Below are 20,775 nucleotides of genomic sequence, written 5' to 3'. Positions count from 1 at the left end.
GTTTAAGCTACGGGCACAGGGTGCTATGCTCGCTTTAGCGATGTTCGCTGTGCAAGTAAAATACAGCTGGCCACAGAAATCTGTGTTCGCTATGTTGGCGACGTCGCCATGTGTTTGGTTCTCGGCTATTTTTCTAAAACATAGTTGACTTTGCGCATGTCCAGATAAAACAAAAACATGTTTTTGCACGGGTGTACTTCTGCATTTGATATTTATGAAGTTTATGTCTCAGTATTGTGCTTTAAATAGTTGATGTTAAAGTTAATTGAAAGATTACGAAAATATCCATGTTTATGGAATAAAATGGTGGAAAAATATGTAAGGCAGGATATACAGAAATGCCTGGGATTTGTTTCAAAGGGAATGCTATCAAAATAAGTCGAATTTATGCTTAAATAATCCATGAATTTGGTGACGTCTTCGTAAGCAACTGCTTTATCAATTATTTTATTTTTATATTAAATTTATGAACAAATTTCTTTTTACTTTTACATACTGTAAGAGCCGGCAGAATGTCATAGTCTAAATCAACACTTGAATCCCATTGCATGCATGTCCGATGTCGCGAGCTAAACTATCCTCTCTGGCGATCTGGTGCAGCGAACATCACGAACATAGAGTAGATTTCCGTGTGGCCTCGGCTGTACACCTCGTTGTGTGTTACTTTTATTACCTGTTGATGTGACATAAAAAATCATTAATTCTTCAATAATTACTAAGGGAGAAACCCTTTAATTTTTTTTTTTTTAAATACCTGGCATTGATTCAAACCCTTTTGTACCAGAGCATTGTTTCTTCAAATGGTCATAAGGTATATATATTTAAAATACTGTAAAATCATTAGGAATTACCTGTTTAAAATGTAGCTAGTTTCACCAACCAACAAGTGCTATGAAGTATTTGATGGTAACAGTAGTTTTGTTCATTATTTCATTTTTGACCTCGAGACCTAGATTTGCATATGAGGGGTTAATCATGATTCAGGTTCCATATTTGGATTCAAGAAAATTGGTGTTCATCCTCACTGTTTAGTACTTAATTGTTTAAATATCTACAAAAGTAGAATTACAAATTAATTTTACTGTCTCGGTGATGTTTCCCCGAACTTAATAGTATTTCCTAGCTCCTCAGTTGACTTGCACATCACTCAATGATTGCCCAGCCGGCCAACAGCACAGAGATACAGAAAAGTCACCCTCATAAGCAGGGGGGGGGGGGGAAAGGGTATTTTGCCCCCCCTCTCTGAAACCTTGAAGTAGGGGCAAACAGGGGCAAAGAAAGTGCTGTGTAATCAATTTTTAGATAATAAAACTGCTTAAATAGCACCATTTTCCACCTTGAAATACAAATTTTTCCGGGGAAGGACCCCCCCCCCCCCACTTCAATAGGGGGGATCGATGATTCTTTATAACAAGGTATGATGCCCCCCATTTGGAAATTTAGTTGTTGCACCCCTGCTTATAGGCACACCATCCTTTATACAAACAGAACTAAATTTTGTCTTTCTTTACCATCCAGTGGCTTCCCTTGTTCAGATTCTTCCTATTTTCTCTACATATTGCAAATCTCTAGGTCTAATACTAACTTACTTCAAAGATCTTTATACGAACTATAATTAACAAAAAAATTAATTCTGTGGAATATGGTTTTTACAATATACATAGTAATTTTTCATTATGTAAAATTATGTTAATTTAAAAATTCTTGAAATATAAGAGCGAGTACATGTGATAGAAGGGAAACTTCTTTGGCATTTAAAAGCTTGACTTGTAGGTGCTCTTCCCTCTTTGGCATCGAAAACCGTTCAAAAAATTGTTTCACAAAAAAAAAATAGCATTAAGACAAAACACTTGTACATTATGGCCTAACTCAATGCCTGGAATGTTCAAATACTTTCAATTAAGAGTATACCAACCATGATAACCAAGAAAATTGGATGGGGATTTGAATTACCAGAAAAAACTTAAAATTTTAAAATAATTCCAAAAATACTGAGTATCGCTCTCCTCTTTACAGTAGGCAAGACTTAGGCTTGCAGTCGTGTCTTGAGGCAAAGATTAACCTGTAAAGTTTTTGCTTAGATCCTACTTATGACTGACTGCAAGGGGCTCTGAGCCACTTCATTCTTTTTTCAGTACCACACCACCAGAGAACAAATGTTGCTGGATCAGTAGCACAATGGTGGGACATGTAGGATTGTGACCATACGTGGTCCCTTAGGTCATAAATTATTTTTAATTAAATTTTATTAAGATTTCTATCTTATTGGGTTGTTATGCAGCCTGTGGCCATCTTGAGTGTTTCTCATTGCAACATATGGATTGTACACATATTCAAATATTAAAACAAGTTGTTTTTTGTACCTTGTGTACTAGTACATAAAAAAACAGATTTAAAAAACTCATTAAGTATTTAAGCAATTTGTTCAACAGCTAAATAATTAAAAACTCTGCAAAACAATTTCTTCAATAAGCTTAAAATAAGAATTAATAAACAAAACAATAGCTATTCTTTAGTAGTCACTATGAAAATATGTATGCAGTTGATTTCTTATTTTCAATGCCAATCTATTAAGCTTTAGTAAAATTACATGGCTTGCATGATCCATAGGGATTGTTAAAAGAATGAGAACTAAGACATATGGGAAAAAAATCAGGTGCTAAGAATCAAACAAAAACAAAACTGGTATTTGAAACTAACTCTTTATTGCCGCACACAGTACATGTGAACACAATGTTAATCTAGTAGTTGTACATTCGTAAGTTGTCCCAGCAGGCAGTGTTACGAGCTACAGGGCTAACATTCACCATTGAAGTTTGTACAATACACCATCTGTAGTGAGACACTAACACACGCTATTCTGGCCAGCCAAATCTATAATTAATACAGAAAAATCATGAAAAACTGTCGGCCCATTTAAAAAGTTTTGTATATAAAAAAGAAGCAAGTAGAAAACCTTGAGAAAGAACACAGTATGGTGAAGATTTCTGCCAAGAAAACAAGGTATGTTTGCACTGGACGATGCCGGCTCCCCAGTCCAGACTTGCACCAAATATTGTAGAAGAACAATATAGGAAACTCAGGCCATTTAACATGGCTAGCGCTGGCGACACATGACTGCAGCGATCCTAGCGGCTTGTCCTGCAGAACGCCCGCGAAATTCAAATTTCCGTGTATTATAATGGGCGATTTCGGCGGGAAGCCTACAACTCACGTAGTTTCGGTTCCCTGCAAGAATTTCCGAAGTTTTGCGTTTTGGTATTAACGCCACTTCAGCCGCTAAATCATAAGTTTCCAATGAAAACAAGCATGTGACTGACCTGACCTAACCTTTCAATTTTTTTAATTTCAATTTTTGAGAGAAATCCAAAGTTGCACGAACATGGTAGGGAACCGAAACTGAGTTGTAGGCTTCCCGATTTTGGCACATTTTTTCTCTCGTCTTTTGAAAACTTGTTATCATCGCGAAATTAATTTACCATCCTTGTATTTGTATTAAAACAGTGTTTCATAACCAGAACACGTTTTTGACAATCTACAGATTTATTGACTAAGATCTGAAAAATGATGTCATTTCAAACATTACAAACTAAAGGACACAGCTGAGAGCATTTAACAATTAAATACACACCAAATTGTTTACTTCGTAAATATTCCGCAAAAAAATTAAACACAGGTAAATTCCTAAAAGTTACATCTCGAATAAAAAATTAAAAATATACAAAAAAATAAGATGTACTTGTTCCAAAAACAAAAGTGAGAGTTCTCAATATCGCTAGTTTTACCTAACCATATACAAAAATTAAAGTAACTTAAATGTAGCTAACACAATGTAAGTAACTGTTAAAAAAAAATTACAGAATAAATGTAGCTAACCTATTTTAGTTTTTTTATGTAGCAAACAAAATTTTCACAACTGTTGAAATAAGTAAGTCCTGATGAACTCTTGAAATATAGCAGTTACGTACAGTTGAGTCATTAAATAGAATGAGAGGAACTACAAAAATACCATTTTTAAAATTTTTTTGAATTATTTTTCAAACAAGCATCCACTTAAAATATGGTATAAATAAATTATTGTAGACCACAGGGTAGTTTAAAAAGTAGCTATCTTGGCAGCACCCCTTATGGGCACATAAATTACCTTTGGAGTTTGCAGATTTAGCCAAGGTAAGAATGCAAGTAAGTAAAAAGGTAATAAATTTTTGAATTTCAGAAATAGCACAGACAGTTGCTATTTTTTGTAGTCCAAAACAATTAGGATGATTTATGAAAGCATATATTTTAATTGATTTAGTTTGCAGCTCCACAATATGTGTGTCTAGAATGCAAGGAACATAGTTTCCTTTCCTTTTTTGTTTCCATTTCATCAGGAGAGTCCCTGTCCGAAAGTTGCCCAATTTACAGGATTTGTGTTGTACCCAGCCTAACCAAACCAACCATTCAGATAAACCAAGTATATACTGTAAATGTAGAAAACCTGAACAAATGTTCAAAGATTTAAAAATTAACATATTTGTTCTTACCCTTGTGATGGCAGGTTAGGGTTATGCAAATCCTCATTCTTAAAATGGTCAAGAACAAATGCATCTGGATTTAAAATGACCAGGTCATCTGGATTTAAAATGATCAGGTCCATTCTTTCTGAGCACAACATCCAAGTCACTTCGCTTGCATTTCAACACCCACTGTTTGCACCTTGGGAATTATTAAGAAGATTATTCAGTAACTAATCCTGCAGTATAACAATATTTGGTATACCTATCAATAAGTGAAAATTTTTAAACCATAAAAAGGCATACAAAGGTTATCATGGTAATGAAGTAATGGAGTGGGTTACTTAAGAGTCCGTATACAATAGTCCGAACCTGTGCGTGGTCCGTGTCCTTATCCGAATGTGAGTGACGTCACATTGTCTCACCGAAAACTGCCCTGTCCACAATTGCGATGTCCGAATGTATTGATTTCTGAAGTTGTCACCAGAGCGCAGTAAATGTGCCAAATCAAATGTTTTTGTTTATTGTTTTGATGTTTTGTAGTTTGAGATTGTTCCAGCCATAATAAATTACAACTACTGAAGAAAACTTTTAAAAAACGTTAAATAAAAATCGCTAAAATAACATTGTCCCAAATGCTGTAGGAGCAGGACATGCCAATAGAATGCGCTGCACAACGTGTCGCCCGTTTTTTTGGCGGCTTTCCTATTTTGAGTCAACCGTGTTGTGCCCCACGTGACTGCTGAACGGCTAGCAACAGGTTTAGCTTAACCCACAAAAAGCTACAAAGCTACAGCTCCTATCTTGCAAACAGCACCAATGTTAAGAGTAAAAAACATATACAAAAATTTAATATGTCTCAAATGAAGAAATAAACAACATGTGACACTCCCACCCACGCATGTCTTCAAAGAGAAAATGACAGTGCTGAGTGATGTTCACAGCACCAGCTGAAAAGTTATGTTACTAATAAAATATGCCAGGACCAGGGAACATTTGAAAACGAGTGGTTCAGTCGGAGGGGCTCAACCAGTGGAGCCAGCATCGTCCCGGCCCAGATCTCTCGCTCACCGGCGCCATAACTGCAAACGTGGTTACTGCGTGTTAACATCAATACTCAAAATCCCTAAAGCACACAGAAACTGCGATACATACAAATATTACACTTCTTTCTCTTGGAAAATACTGCTGCATGGGGCGTGGCCCCGGCAACGTGCCAGAGACTGCCGCGGCTGCAGCAGACGTCAGCAACGTCCTTCGACGCAGGAATGTAACGTAAACCACATTAACTACATTTACATTAGGTACTCAAATGAAACATTTGTATAACTCATCTCCAGGGATGAACATGTTTTAAAAACAAAACAAAAAAAAACACAGCAATAAAAATCAATAAATGCACTCTTCTGCAGTGTCGATTAGTATAAAAACAGAAAACTATTACTCGTGAGCATTAAGTAAAAGACGAAGAGACAAGAACGGTTCCCTTCGGGCACCAGTGCGGGCGCCGGCTCCCGCGACTTGGCGCCCGACAAAAACTCACACACGAATACAAATATTTGTTAAATTAAAGGTGGTTTGTTTTTTTTTGGCGGAGCACAGGCGGAGAAGGCCCTAAGCGGTCGCCTCCGCTTCACCATTGGCTTCTGCACTGTCCACCTTGTCTGCCTTGGCCTTGTCGTCCACCTTGGCCTTCTTCTCGGGCGTCAGCTCCGGGGCGTCGCCGGCCCCGCTTTTCCTCTTGGCCGACGCCACCGGCGAGGCTGCAACACACGCCACGCCCGTGCAGGGGACCATCTCATGAACGACATTCAGTCAAGTGCACAAAACAACTTTTAAAATCAGTGTGATGGTTTCATGTGCAAGGAGGGGGGAGGGGGGGAGGGAGGCCCCTATGGATAGAGGTTTTATTTTTAACATCCAGATGTCAGCAACAACTTGAAGGGTTATTTCACTGAATAACAATTTACAAGGTTAAATTTAACTTCAGTCTCTGGTACCATCTCGGTTTACACTGAGTCTGCGACTGTGTTCACAACCATTAGTTTTCCCCAGCATGTTACCCAACTGTGGTGATGCCATCAAGCCCGTGTCTGGGCTTGTGAACACGTCAACAGTCCAGAGGTACGGACAGGAAGGACCTCCGACTGTGCCAGCACTGCCACCATCTTGCGGAGCCTGAACTACCGAGCACTACTGACACCGTACTTCGCACTACGCAGTCTGTCACAGCGAGACTGGCGCTCAAGTTCAAATACATGCCAGAGAGCTGCACGGGCGCAGCTACAGTTTCTATTGTTAATACCGAACCAATTGTTCAAACAATATTTCAATATTTTCAATGTAGCCAACCTAACTTAACTGACCAATCTCACATATTTAACAAGAGTAGTTGTAAAATGTAATCTCACTTCACCATATGCTCTACAAAACCCTCGAGAAAGATTGTAAAAACAAGGTCATGAATCAAAAGGATACTAGTTTATTTTATTTTTCCTTCATGCCATCTTATCAGCCTCGTACCCTTGATATTTAAACCATATTCATAAAAGCGGTTTGTCTGTAGTCGGTTTACGGACGATAATTTTACGTGATAACGTCGATGAAAAATTGCATACTTTTATGAATTGAATTATTATCACTGATTTATCATTATTTTGTACAATACAAAGGAGTTAATTGATAATTACAATTTTTTTCATTGAATACTAAATAAAAGCAGTTGACTTTTTATACAATCATTTATGAGATAATATTTTAGTCAAAATTGTAACATAACCTATTATTACTGCACTCACCAACCGATGCTACTTTTTTTTAATAATCAAACAAATATATGAGATTATATTGCTAATCAAATTCTTAAAATGAAAGAATTAATTACCTTTTGTGCCGCAATTGTTGTAATAATCAATGGAAACAACATTAACTTTTCACTTAACTTTATAAACAGTTGACAAAACAGTTCACGTGTAGGTTGTGTGCTGCCGCTGTCTCTTCTACTCGGACGCGATAGATGCGTCACAAGCCGATCGTTCTTGTTCCACGCTCTCGCATGCATGCTCGGCTCAGGCAGAACATGACAATGAGATATGCTTTTTCGTGCGTGCAGCCTGCGTTCATCAATTTATAAGGCGTTATCACGTTAAAAATTTGTTTGTTTACAATAAGCCTCATACCAAACTTAAAAACAAACCTTATAACCCCATATTTCAACTTTCTATTAATTTTTTATGCAGGACTACTTGCACACTATCCCAAATATAAATTGCTTTAAAAGGTTTTCTGTAAAAATAATATTGCATTCTCGGTACATTTGTCTGGAACTTCTACCCGGTATTTTTTTTAGCACTGTATTCTTGCCACAAAAATATTATCAATAGTTCAAATATTTACATTAAAAATCCTTATGTAATTTGTAATTGCACATCCCTACAGATATCAGGCAGTAAATGATTTACGGATTAACTGTGAACGATAAGTTTACCATGATGCGAGGAAAATATAGCAGTGAATGAAAAATTACTACCATACTGACCAAACCTGTTCTGTTAAATACAGTGAAGCACCATTAAAATTTGTCACAAATAACCAAAATCAATTGTACGTTATAAGAAAACAGAAACTGCAGAAGTAGTATACTCAACAATTTCTCTCCTTTTTTAAAAAAATTGCATTACCACCATAACTTAAAATTGATCTTATTTTTCCCTTCAGTCATGTATAAGACTTTCTTCCCATGGCATGATTTATCATTTTCTAATCTATTTTTTTAATTTCAAGAGTTTTTCAGCTACTGTAGATAATAGCAATAGCAAAGCCCTATTATTCTGCAACCTACAGGAATCATTGCAACGTCTTTCTCACAAAAAACACGCAATTTAATACCATATGCAAGAAGTCCGTCGTCCATTAGTAACAGCAGGTTAACCAACCATGGAGCTTGTGGTATGCAACACACGTTTTAATTACGCTGATACTAAATTTAATTCAACACATATTTTAAGAAAAATTAAGTGCGTATATGTGGACACAATTTGGAAAATGATACAGCTACTCACATTTTCAAAACAAATGGCCCAAGTGGGCCTCTTTCCCAACTGCCAGCCTCCAATAGTGTGGTGGAGGCTGGCTGGCCTATCTTCTCGCTTGCTAGGCCATACAGTATCAAAATAAACCAATCATTTTGAAGAGATTAATTAACCAACTCAACAAAATTTATAGTTTCAATGTATTCAGGTACATGGTCACCAATGGTTCTGTTGTTACTACCCCAAAAACTTTAATAAAGCAGCATAAAAAAAATACATAGCAAAGTGTTTTTAAGGTCTATGAAATGTTTTAGAATAATTTGCATTCCATATTACACTAGTTAGCTAATGTAAGAGTATGAAATGTGCATTAAGGGTCAAATATTAAATCGAAGTTTACTAAATACAGTACTGATATGTTTTCAGGTTTTGATGCTCTTGCACATTTATAATGGGAACAGCTTTCGTAATTGCCTTCTATAACAAAGCCCCTTAGTTTCAACTGTGATAAGACCAGGGTTGGCACGTTTAAAACAAAATGTTTAAAACAATATGTTCAAAATTGTTTAAAACAATACACTCTGAATAAAACAAGTTTAAAACACAATGTTTAAAACATTCTGTTCTAAACATGTTTTTTATATGTATTTTAAAAAAAGTTTTATTTCTTACGAAAACTGCTTATTGACATTTTCATCGCAAGCATCACTGTCTCATTGTAAGTCACCAATTGTGATAAATATCCAGACTAGGATGAGAAGTTTTGAAATGAAACACTTTCCTCACTTAAACATAAAATACCAGCACTGCTTGGGGTCAAACCAGTCATACCTTTTAGGGTGCCAGTTCCACTAAGTTCATCTAACCTAATTAAAATTTGTTTTTGTTAGTTAAGTGCACGGAAAACAGTTACAAGTTCGGCAGCCTTCTCTGTTCCTAGCCGGTTCCTTACAGTACTATGCACAAACCCGAATGTGGAGAAAAGACGTTCAATACCAGCTGACGAAGCCACTGCACTGTGTAACTGATGTGCCAGGTGACAGAGTTGCATGATGAGTACTTTTCTCCAAAGCCATCCACCATACTAGAGGTTTAATCTCTTTTAGTGTTACAGGACTGAATAAGTATTATCTTTGAAAGATTTGTGCAATGGGAGTGCATGACTTGATGTAAGCTTTTGGACATAACTTAAGCCATTGCTAAGCACAAGTATGTCTGTAGAAGAAAACTACAAAAAAATAAAGCAAAAAATTGCTGTTGTCAGGATATAAACACCACACAATACTCCACAACAGGAATTTGGTCACACCTGTGTTTTCGTACCATGTGCGTCTCTGCTTTAGGATGGGAGCAGATTGCAGTTCCAGAAACGTCGCTTGTTTCTGTTTTAGAAAACTGTCATGTTTGTTTCGTTTTTTTTGTGTTTTTGTCTCATTTTGACTGTTGTGCTGAATTATTTTGGGTTCAATATTTTTGTGCTGTCATCATTTGTGGGGTTTTTTTCCGTTCTTTTTTGAAAAACTATTGTATTTGTTTCGTATTTTCGTTTTTGTCTCGTTTCAACTGTTGTGCTGAATGTTGATTTCAGTATTTTTGTGCTATCATCATTTGTGGGGGTTTTTTCGTTCTGTTAGTCCATTTTTCTTTGTTTCGCTGAACATATTCCTGTCGTGGAGTATTGTGTGGTGTTTATATCCTGACAACAGCAATTTTTTGCTCCATTTGTTTTTTTGTCATTTGTGTTTTTTGTAGTTTTCTTCTACAGACATACTTGTGCTTAGCAATGGTGTATGTCCAAAAGCTTACATAAAGTCGGGACTGAATAAGTACTCCTTGAAAGGTGAACTTTTTGCCTTGTACTTAATAATATCCGGAATGGCTACAGTCAGGGAAAACCGGGAAATGCCAGGGAATTCCATATTGAAAAATGTGTAGCAATATACCTTACACCTGATGGGACTTCTGCTGAAACCATATGTGCAAAATATATTGTGGTGGTTTTGATTAAAATTAATATAAAAAACAAAAAAAAGTTTAAACTTAAAAAAACTCTTTTAAAACATGACAAACTGTTTAAAACAAAAAAAAACAGTTTAAAACAATAAAAAACATGTTTTTTGATTTTTTTTTTAAAAAAACTGTTTTTTTCCCAACCCTGGATAAGACTAATATTGAGTACTTATGTGAGTGGCTGTGCCAAATAATATTTCCCAGCAAACATTTACGATGCGGTCACATACATTTTTATACGTTTTGGCATGATAGGCCTTGTTAATATAATTGTTTTAAAGAATTGTTAAATCAAAGGTCATGCAAGATCAAAAGAACTTTCTTTATAATTTCTGTAAAATAAGTTTGGGAATATTACCTGTTTGTAAAAACAAAAATGTTAAAACCTTAATACAGACTTTGCTTTTGAGAATGAGTTTATATGTTTTAAATTTATGTATAAAGTAATTTTCAAATTAAATTTTTTTCAGCACTTCAAAACATTAGATAGTGTGAATGTTATAACAGTCAGCATAAGCCAGTAGCAAAAATGATTAAATCATAAAGTAGAGTTCTGACAGACCTTCTCATTTTATTCAACAAATAACAAACTTATGGTCTTATTTTTCACACGTGGCAAAGGAATGAAAAATGTACCAATACGCGTGGTTAATTATTGTTATTTCAAATTTGTTTGTGATCAGTAGCCAACTTTTGAAAGATTGGAAGAGAGCACCGATCGCCTCTCCCAGCCATTCAAAGCGAAGGTAATATAACTTAAACCATTATCTAAAAATATTCCATGCAATAAGTCACTCACCTGCGACGTCTCCATTCTCCGTGGACTCTGGCTCCGTGTCCTTGGACTCCTCGCTGGCGTCGTCAGAGGTGCCATTCTCGCGGGGCTTGTCGTCTCCGTTCTCCGACGTCTTGCTGTCCTCGTCCACCGCCTCTACCTTCTTCTCCTCCTTCTGCTTCTCGGGGGAGGCCTTGGTCGCGTCCCTGCCACAGTCGCCCTCGCTCAGACCACAGCACTACCACCCCAGACCCACCCCTTTCTGGTTCAGTTGCCAACTACAGCTCTATCAGGGGACGCACCACAACGCCAAAATGCCAAATTGACCACAACGCAGACAGCCAGAAAACTGCTGTGTACCACAACGTCGAAATACACTAACGCTGAAAAATGTCATTACAGGGCTGCCACAAAGGTTAGGTTAGACTAGGTTAGGTTACACCAGGTTAGGTTACACCAGGCTAGGTTATGTTAGGCTAGGATAGGCTAAGTTAGGTTAGGTTATATTATGCTAGGTTAGGTAAGGTTAGGTTTGATTGTGGTATTTCGGCGTTACATTTAAGAAACACACACAAATTCATTCAGTTGTTATCTCAGCGTTGTGGTACACAGCAGTTTTCTAGCTGTCGGCGTTATGGTCAATTTTGACATTCGACGTTATGGTATTTCGGCGTTGTGGTAACGACCCGCTCTATCATATAGTATCCCAGGCAAAAGAATATCTTCACCTGAATTTTCACAAAAAGACCTTACTTCGACACTGTGCATAATAGTCTTATGTCATTTCACTTAACGCAAGCAAGCCAGCCAGCAAGACCTCGCCATGGAAATATTTTTGATTCCCCTGACTTATTCAGGGTACATGGAATCAATTCCCTGACATTTCCAGATTTCCCTGACCTGAATGTCAAATTATAAAAAAATTATGAATCCTAACAAAATAAAAATATATAATATTACTTGATTAGGGAAGACTCCAAAGTTGTGAATTGCTCTGGACAATTTATCATTTATAGAGAATTAAAAGCTAGTAAAGATTGATGGGAGAATGTTATCTCCATCTTTTAAGTTCTAGTGAATTTAATTACAGTGTTAACTCTATATAACGACACTTAACGGACTGAGCATTTTTTAAGAGTTATAGTGTGGTCGTTAAATGGAGAGAAATAAAAGATATCATTTTACTATTCTATAATAATATGTATTTAACTAATTTAGTACACATTTTACTTTCGAACATTAATATTCATACAAATAACAACACTTTTGCGTAGTCTCATCTTTGATTGATGTTTTTTGTTGCTCAGATATTTTAATTGTATTTTCTTATGTTTCCTCTTATTATAAATGTATTTTCTTTGTTTTACCATATTGTAGACACGGTAGAGCGGCTAAATCCAAAGCGTCATCCAACATCACTGATCTTTTCTCCCGCCTCTATTAGAGCGTATCAATAAAACCTTTTTGTCAACACACAAAGATTTTCGTTTACTCGTCATGTTTACGGTTCGAAAGTCTGTAAGCAACTGCGATAATGATAACGTGTAACAACTTGACAAAAGTCTAGTGACCGAGGTAAACATATGCAAGTTCATCATATAAAAACAAAATACAACATTTCTTAGAATCTCCGGTACGTCAGTCTAAGTAAACACGTGCGAGATAATACAACAAAACAGCAAATAACAGAACGTACACAGCTGCAGTTCTTATCAACTTTGGCAGAAAGTATTACTTAATGATATATAATACCGTATTGTTGTCAGAGTGAGCGTGATGCTACATAGTGTATATTGTATAGAAAACAAGGTAAACCGACCAAAGTCAATCAATTTCGACATTTTAAGGAGTTTGTCGTTGAATTGAGTGACATTATAAAGAGTTTACACTGTATTCTCACATTAATATTTTCTAATTTAGAGCCTAAATATATGTTTAAACCAAAATTTCTCTAGTATTAATCAACCTCCCTACAACATTTTAGTTGTAGGAAAAAAAATTGCTGTACTGCAGGATAATTATCAAGCAAAATTTTAAGTATATAGTAAAACATTTTTAGGAATTAGCAGCTAGTCAAAGCACTTGAAATAATGCCTACTAAGCCTACACAACATGAAAATAGCATGGTTTTACACCCTCAGCATAGAAATCAAAGCTAAATTCACACACAACACAGCAGTCTGAAAAATTCAAATTCTTTTTCACCCTTACTGAGAAAAGTTGGGAGTTCAATAACTTATTGTGTGCCATGCGTGCTGTTTTTCTGTGCATGTGCTATTTTCCAATCTAGTACCTGCTACCTGTTTGTGAACATTAAACTTAATGCTGTGCACATATGTAGCTCTACCTTAATTAAGCCTATAATTTATATTTTTAAGTCAGGCAAGATTACATGTTTATTTTTGCTTGGAACATACAAGTCGTTCCAATTTTTATTTAAACTACTTAAACTATAGACCAATGAAGAAAAATTCAGTTTAACTAGTAATTGTGGAAAGTAAAGGCAGATAGTGCTACATTCGCAATAGCACACACATCCTTAAAGACGATCAACATCTTTTCTGCACATTTTAATCCTATATACACGCGCGAGCTGTGAATTTTGTTCCACTTTGGAACTGTACGGGCCATGAAGTGAACTGGTTTGAGTCTTAACATGAACTCTCAATCCGTCCCGTCCATCCTTGAAAAAGTTCAGCTACTAACAATGAGGTAATAATCTGATATAGGAGCTTTTTAAAATGGAAAGAAATAAAAAAAATTTGTCACATAATAAATTATAATTATAAGTCAAATTAAAGTTTTTTTCCCCACTTCAAACTACATTCAAAATTATTTCTTCTCTTTTTAGTAATTTCTTTCATGTGCAGGATCTTCAAACGAACTGAACTAAAACAGCAAGCATCATGTACCATAGGATAAGCTAACAGGATCAAGACTTCAGGAACCAGGGATATGCTAACATACATGAAACACAAGTCTCATCAAATACAAAATATTTGATGGCTGTATTCAAAGCATTCTTGGAAATACTGCAAATTTCAATGTGTCAGCTACTTCATCGCACAGCACATATTCCTCACAGAAAATGAAAGATGTTAACAATTCTATGAAAATTTGTGCCTCCCTTTAGACTCCTAATTGATGTGACTCCTAATCGATGTGACTCCTAATCGATGTGACTCCTAATCGATGTGACTCCTAATCGATGTGACTCCTAATCGATGTGACTCCTAATCGATGTGACTCCTAATCGATGTGACTCCTAATCGATGTGACTCCTAATCGATGTGACTCCTAATCGATGTGACTCCTAATCGATGTGACTCCTAATCGATGTGACTCCTAATCGATGTGACTCCTAATCGATGTGACTCCTAATCGATGTGACTCCTAATCGATGTGACTCCTAATCGATGTGACTCCTAATCGATGTGACTCCTAATCGATGTGACTCCTAATTGATGTGACTCCAAATAATATTTACTTTAAAAACAATGTAACAATACAACGAATATAATCATTAAAACATCTATATTGACTAAAGTTCTCCAAAAAAATTTTTTAAAGACCCATATCCATGGGTAAACAATGAATGTCAACAATAGCGTGACTATGCCGGTATTGTAATATAAGCTGTAAACTGTTATTTTTTAACGAGCCAGTAGAAATTAATAAACCTTCCTTTCAGGGTTTCAGTAACGTCTCAAGTATATGGAAAATATATATTCCTATTTTTCAGAGGTAAACAATGAATGGCGGCGGCAGTGTAAAAGGACAGGTATTGTAATGCAAGATATAAAAATTTAATTTTTTTCACAAACTAGTAGGAATTATGAAACCATCCCCCTATATCAGAGTATTAGCAACAATGATCAACACATCTGTGATTATATTTTTCTACTTGGTTGGTGCCAATTATTAAGGTTTAAATTTGAGAATATTCCCCTTTTTAAGGTTTAACAGTCTGGCAATCATATGCTACACATTTATAAATGATTAAACAAACCCTAAAATATATTATTTAAATACTATATTTTAAGTTAACATGTATCATTGTGTATCAGACAATTTTTGTTTCAAATATCAAACATACGTGTTTATGGGCAAGTTCAGAATGCAATACAGAAGCATCTTAACAAAAAAAATAAAAAAACTTATAAAATAAAGGCGATGAAGCCCTTTATAGTCATTTTTGATTCATAATTTAATTTGTCCCTGCATTAAAATTTAAGCTTGGCAAGGTTTTGACAGACGAATTGAATTTTTTGTAACATCTGGCTACAAGGTACATGATCGACAGAAAGGGACAGAGAGGTAAGACAATTATTGAGCCCAGTTTTGAGCTTATGACATCAATGATCATTAGTATTTATTTTACTGCGCTATTTTCTTTTTCACTGTTACCAATATTACAAGCCAACTTTTATGAATACATACATTACCCTTATTTTCTTTCCCATCAATAGTAAATACAGTATCATAGTGAACTAACCCGCCCAATTTCTATATTTACAATATTAAAATTTCCACAAAAATAAATGAGCAAAAAAGTTGGAATTTTTTCAACCGGTGTTGGGTGTGAATGTAGCTTAAAATTCTGTGCTGATTATATGCAATTGAGTTATTTTCATAGGTACTGTGGTAAAAGTTTCATATAACATATCCAAGTCTATCCCTTGTGATCCTAATGACATGATCCTGAATACATTATCCTGTGGAGCTCTACTCTTGCTGTTTTAATTTATATATCAAAATATCCATGGTACAAGTAATGACCATTATCAGATCAAATAAAAACACAATTTTTTTTTACTTCCTAGCCTTGTAATGTAATATTTTTAAAAGTACTAAATTAAAACTACAAGCATCATGTGCAACAGGTTCAATGGATTAACTTCGGATACGTGATATGGAACAATTACCTATGCTGTTTGCATGCTATCGCAAAAGTAACTTAAGCATAAGCTGTGTCAGTAAGCATTTTGTACTGTCCCAGGCCAAACAATTTAATAAAAGTTAAATATTCAAAATACTATTACCAAGTTCAACACACCCTGTAATACTGCCTCTACTGTGGCTAAGACCAACTATCACCATATGATAAGTTACATGTAAGTCACACTTAATGCATATTATCAAATATCCACACACACAAGTGTCCAAAGTAGAGATGGATTGTAAAATCACAACCTGTGATTTAGTCACATATATAAAACAAATCTGTCAGTGATTCATCTCATGATATATCTGTGATCAGAGTAGCAATGAATATCATTTGTCACAGTTTTGTGTACAACATAAGCACTCCAGCACTGTAACAAATACAGGAGTTCCGAAAATGATTGCTCCCATACCACCAATGGCAAAAAAAGCTTTCAATTAAGTGTGACTGCTCTGAAACCACAAACAGTAGTGCAGGCAATTTTAGATCTCTTGAAACTGCAATTGTACTTAAATAACAGCACACAGAGATGACTTGTAAAATCACGTCATATCGAGCAATAGCATGACTAGCACTATACTCCATATGGAGACTGTGATTACCCTTTACTATTGCACCAATGAAAAGGCTACGTTTATTAAACTGTGAATGCTTCCAAAATACAAACAGAGCTTCAGTGATTGTTCCCAAACAACCAATAGCTGCACCCCTTTTATCGTCTGATTTTTTTTATATTGTTAATACATTGGTTCCTTCACTGGTCAATAGAATGCAGATCCCTGTTCTTCCCGCCGCAATAAATATTAATTTTTGGTATCCAACTAAAAATATTTTTATCATTACAACCGTTTTCTAAGAGAAGTAAAAGGTTGTGATATATCTAGCGTCTTATATTGTCAAATTAATGATTTTTCTGGGTACAATTTGAATTTTATTTTTTTAGTTACAACATTACTAGTAACATAACTTTACAATAGTGGTATTCTAATACACACACAGCAATTTACGTCAATTTTTTTGTTTTATTGCTTTTTGAAACTAGTCTTGCAGCATATTTTAACATTAGTTACTATCCATTACATGTGTGTGTGTGTACATGTTTAGAAACGACTCGCAATTGTAGTTACATCATTAGTGCTTGCGTTTGGTCAATTATTACTTTCACCATCGGATCACAGCTAAAATTCTGATATTCAAAGGAGAAAACACAAGTTTAGATGATAGAAAAATATCGGTTTGTATCATCTCTAGTCCGTAGTTTTTAAACTTGTGCAGGTTTGCCAACTACCCTAGCTTCGAGCACCACCACGGCTCGAAATGATTACAAACAAAAGCTAAACCTAGGCACTAATCAACATTGCTAACATTAAGAAGACAATTATAAAATATATACAGAATTACGACACTTTGATATTAAACAAACCCATTGAATAACCGAAACTAAATCACAAGTGCAAACATAACAGGCTTTCATTTACCGTCAATACCCTATAGCAGATTTATGAATTTGGCGCCTATAAAACTAATCGATTAAGAATACTGACAAAAAAATTTAATTGCACATATTTATATAATGATTTTATTTAAGGGTCACAATCTACAGACGCCGCTTTAGAAAACCAACAAATACAAAAAATGTTTAGAAGCATTGCCGGCAAACATTTTCTTAGTTTTCAAATGAGAATACAACTAGAACAATGTAAAATCAACTTATAAAATGAAATAGTTTCAAAAACTCGACGTTTAAAACATTAAAAAAACCTTTACGGTGCTAATATATGATATTTTTTCGGTAGAATCTGGGTCACTCATGTTCCCAACAAGAAAACCCGCCATCTTGACTACCTTTCTCTACCCGCCAAAACAAAGGCTTTCCTACTTCTAACAAAGACACACACTTAATATAAACGAAATAGGTGATTTAAATTACTTACTTCACTTCAGCAACTGTATCTGCCATGTTTATCGGAGGGTAAAAACAAGTACTTCCAAAAATAACACTTGAAAACCGTTTCAACAGACGAGCACTCCGACAGACAACCTTCTCTCACAAGCGCGCAAGTGAAAGAGAACCGTTTGGCCGCGCATGTTCGGTTTGACCTTCAAATAAAAATTTCCCGCGCGCCTAGATGGCGCTGGCTAACATATATTTATTTTTTATTTTGCTTACTTTTACTCGTGTAATATCATTCTTAATTCCTTTCAACAATTAATTTATGTTTTAAAGAAGTTATGTGATAACAAACCCCAAAATCATGTATAATGTTTCTGAGAAAGTAGGTAGTATAATTACCGAACTTCCTGTTTTGAAAGCATTGTTCAAACGCACAGTACTTAAAACTAATTAATTAACGTGAAATAATAATTTTTAACCATATTAAAGATTTCATTAATTTTCTATTCCTTTACCATCTTAACAAGATTTTCAAAGATGCACGTCAATACTTATATCCGCAATTGTCATTTGAATTTGAAATAGTGCAATTAACACTATTCACGTTTGTGTTAATAGTAGGATATTAAATTCAGCTAGTTAAAATGAAATTGGTGGTAAAGTTTTTTACAGTAGTTGCAACTTAAATGAAAAAATATGTATTTGTGAAACAAAAATTTTTAAAATTGTTTTAAACAATTGGCATTCAAATAGGCCTAATAGTGTAATAAAGATACACGACATATAATGTCCAAGCTTCTTGACATTAATATCCAAGCTAGGGAAAAGTTCGCATAGTTTGTTTGAGGGTAAGAGGCCGGCGGAGGCGCCCTGTTCGAGGCTAGCCAGCTGTTGGTGCTTGCAGCACGCCTCGCTACGTCGCTAGCGAAAGCGCACGTGCAGCAGTGTTTATGCGGGTGATAGAACACAGCTGCAGCAGCGGCGGTCGTTTCAACCGTCAAAAGTGCTAGATACCGGTCGTGGAAATTTTTTCAACGCGAATTGTCAAGGCTCCGACTGAATCCAGGGAGAGTGATTGGCGGTCACGTTAGCCAATCAGCAGGAAGCGGCTGCGGTTCTACACATGGGAGCCGGAAATCAATAGTGTGTGGAGGGGGAACGCTATCATCGTCGCCTCTTTCCTCCTTCTTCTAAGGCCGGTTTTATTCCTTCTTTTTTATATGGCATTTCTTCCTAGCTTGCCGCTATATTTAAAAAGGAAAATGTCCTAGTCGCGTACAACGCCTGGCAGATTTTTTTTCTGCAGAATGCGTTCACATATAAACCAGTTTATAACAGATCTAACTACACTCATCGAACTTTGAGGAACGTGTGTTTATTATTTTAAAATTCATCATGAAATAAACGATGATTTCTGTTCCCGTTCGTTTTGCCAGATGAGTGTGTTGCTGCTTTCCTCCCCTCATATTTTTTGTGTATACCATTCGCTTCTTTTTGAGGACCGTGAAATTCAGCGTGAGTTATTGTTATGCCCTAATAACGGATAATTATCTGTTTTAAAAGGAACAGGGAGCTCTATTTAGTTTTTCATTACTTATATTTCAAGAGACAATGTTAGCGTGTAGAACATCCCGCCAGGCCGAGATTAGTTTCTAATCATTAGGCGCAAATACAGTCGCCAACAGCTTGCTGTTTCTACATTGAGACTGGCCTGCTGCTAGCGAAGTTCATATTTTATCAAATACATACAATGTTTCGTTATGGATTTTCCATATACTTATAAGAACTGAAAAAATTGTAAGTGTTTGAGTGTTATATAACTGGTTAAAATACGAATATAATTGCAGCAATTTTCTCTCGGGAATACATTTTCAAAACACATTACAACAATCACAAAATCGTCAAACTTAAAAAAAAAAAAAAAACATATGTATTTAGCCTGACACTTTTACATTTTATTGCAACGTCATCTATAAGGTTATTATTAATATTCGTTATTCATTAACTTACTATTTGATTATTTTTAACAGTAAGTCCTCAATTTCTTTGTGCAAGTTAACCAGCCACACGCCTGAAAAGTCATTCATTAAGAACAATCTCGCACAATGAACTCACGCTCAGTGAAATGATGCTGACTCATTAAATCGCCGTTCGCTTGCAGTTGCTATGTTTTGGTTGTTCATTGAAGCCTCCATAAAGTTATAAGTTCGGGAGGAAGAAAAGATTTTTTCTTTCCATTTTACTCTAAATAAAAATAAATAAACAACTGAAAACTGAGTTAGCTAAAGATTATAATACTAATATCTTTTGAGAAAACATACTTTGAGCGAGTCGGCGACTTTTAAGTCTTGTTTAAAACAGTCCCAACCTGTGGGCGGTTCGTGTCGTCCTAATGTGAATGACGTCATATTGTTGCACGCAAAACAGCCCTGTTTACATTTATGATGTCCGATGTCCGAATCTACTGATTTCTAAAGTAGTCGCCTGAGTACAGTAAATATAGAGCGCCAAAGTTATTGTTTTTCTATTGTGTTTGTTTACTATTTTTATGCTTTGTAAATGTGTACGCAGCTAAGTTTTTAATATTTAGTTAACTTATGAAATTCGTAGGTCAATTATAATCA

The 20,775-nt window shown here is 35.5% G+C and overlaps 1 protein-coding gene across 1 annotated transcript; it reads right to left on the bottom strand.

The window, feature by feature from the left end:
• Positions 1-2,683: 2,683 nt before the first annotated feature.
• LOC134528467 (serrate RNA effector molecule homolog B-like) lies at positions 2,684-18,354 on the bottom strand. The gene is made up of 3 exons (XM_063362114.1): positions 18,192-18,354; positions 11,337-11,518; positions 2,684-6,259 (listed from the first exon to the last, which is right to left on the bottom strand). Exons 1-3 carry the CDS (start codon positions 18,215-18,217, stop codon positions 6,111-6,113), a joined length of 357 nt encoding a protein of 118 aa, XP_063218184.1. The 5' UTR covers positions 18,218-18,354; the 3' UTR covers positions 2,684-6,110.
• Positions 18,355-20,775: the final 2,421 nt, after the last annotated feature.

The sequence above is a fragment of the Bacillus rossius genome, chromosome 1, assembly GCF_032445375.1.
Source record: "Bacillus rossius redtenbacheri isolate Brsri chromosome 1, Brsri_v3, whole genome shotgun sequence".
Classification (NCBI taxonomy): Eukaryota; Metazoa; Arthropoda; class Insecta; order Phasmatodea; family Bacillidae; genus Bacillus; species Bacillus rossius.
The sequence above is the reverse complement of the archived record's forward strand: the minus strand, read 5'-3'. Positions and strand labels throughout refer to the sequence as shown.

Coding starts and splice junctions, on each gene's coding strand:
- LOC134528467 (XM_063362114.1), bottom strand. CDS start 18,217: ATGGCAGATACAGTTGCTGAAGTGAA. Junction 11,519..18,191: donor GATACAGTTGCTGAAGTGAA/GTAAGTAATTTA, acceptor CGACTGTGGCAG/GGACGCGACCAAGGCCTCCC. Junction 6,260..11,336: donor GGAGAATGGAGACGTCGCAG/GTGAGTGACTTA, acceptor CGTGTGTTGCAG/CCTCGCCGGTGGCGTCGGCC.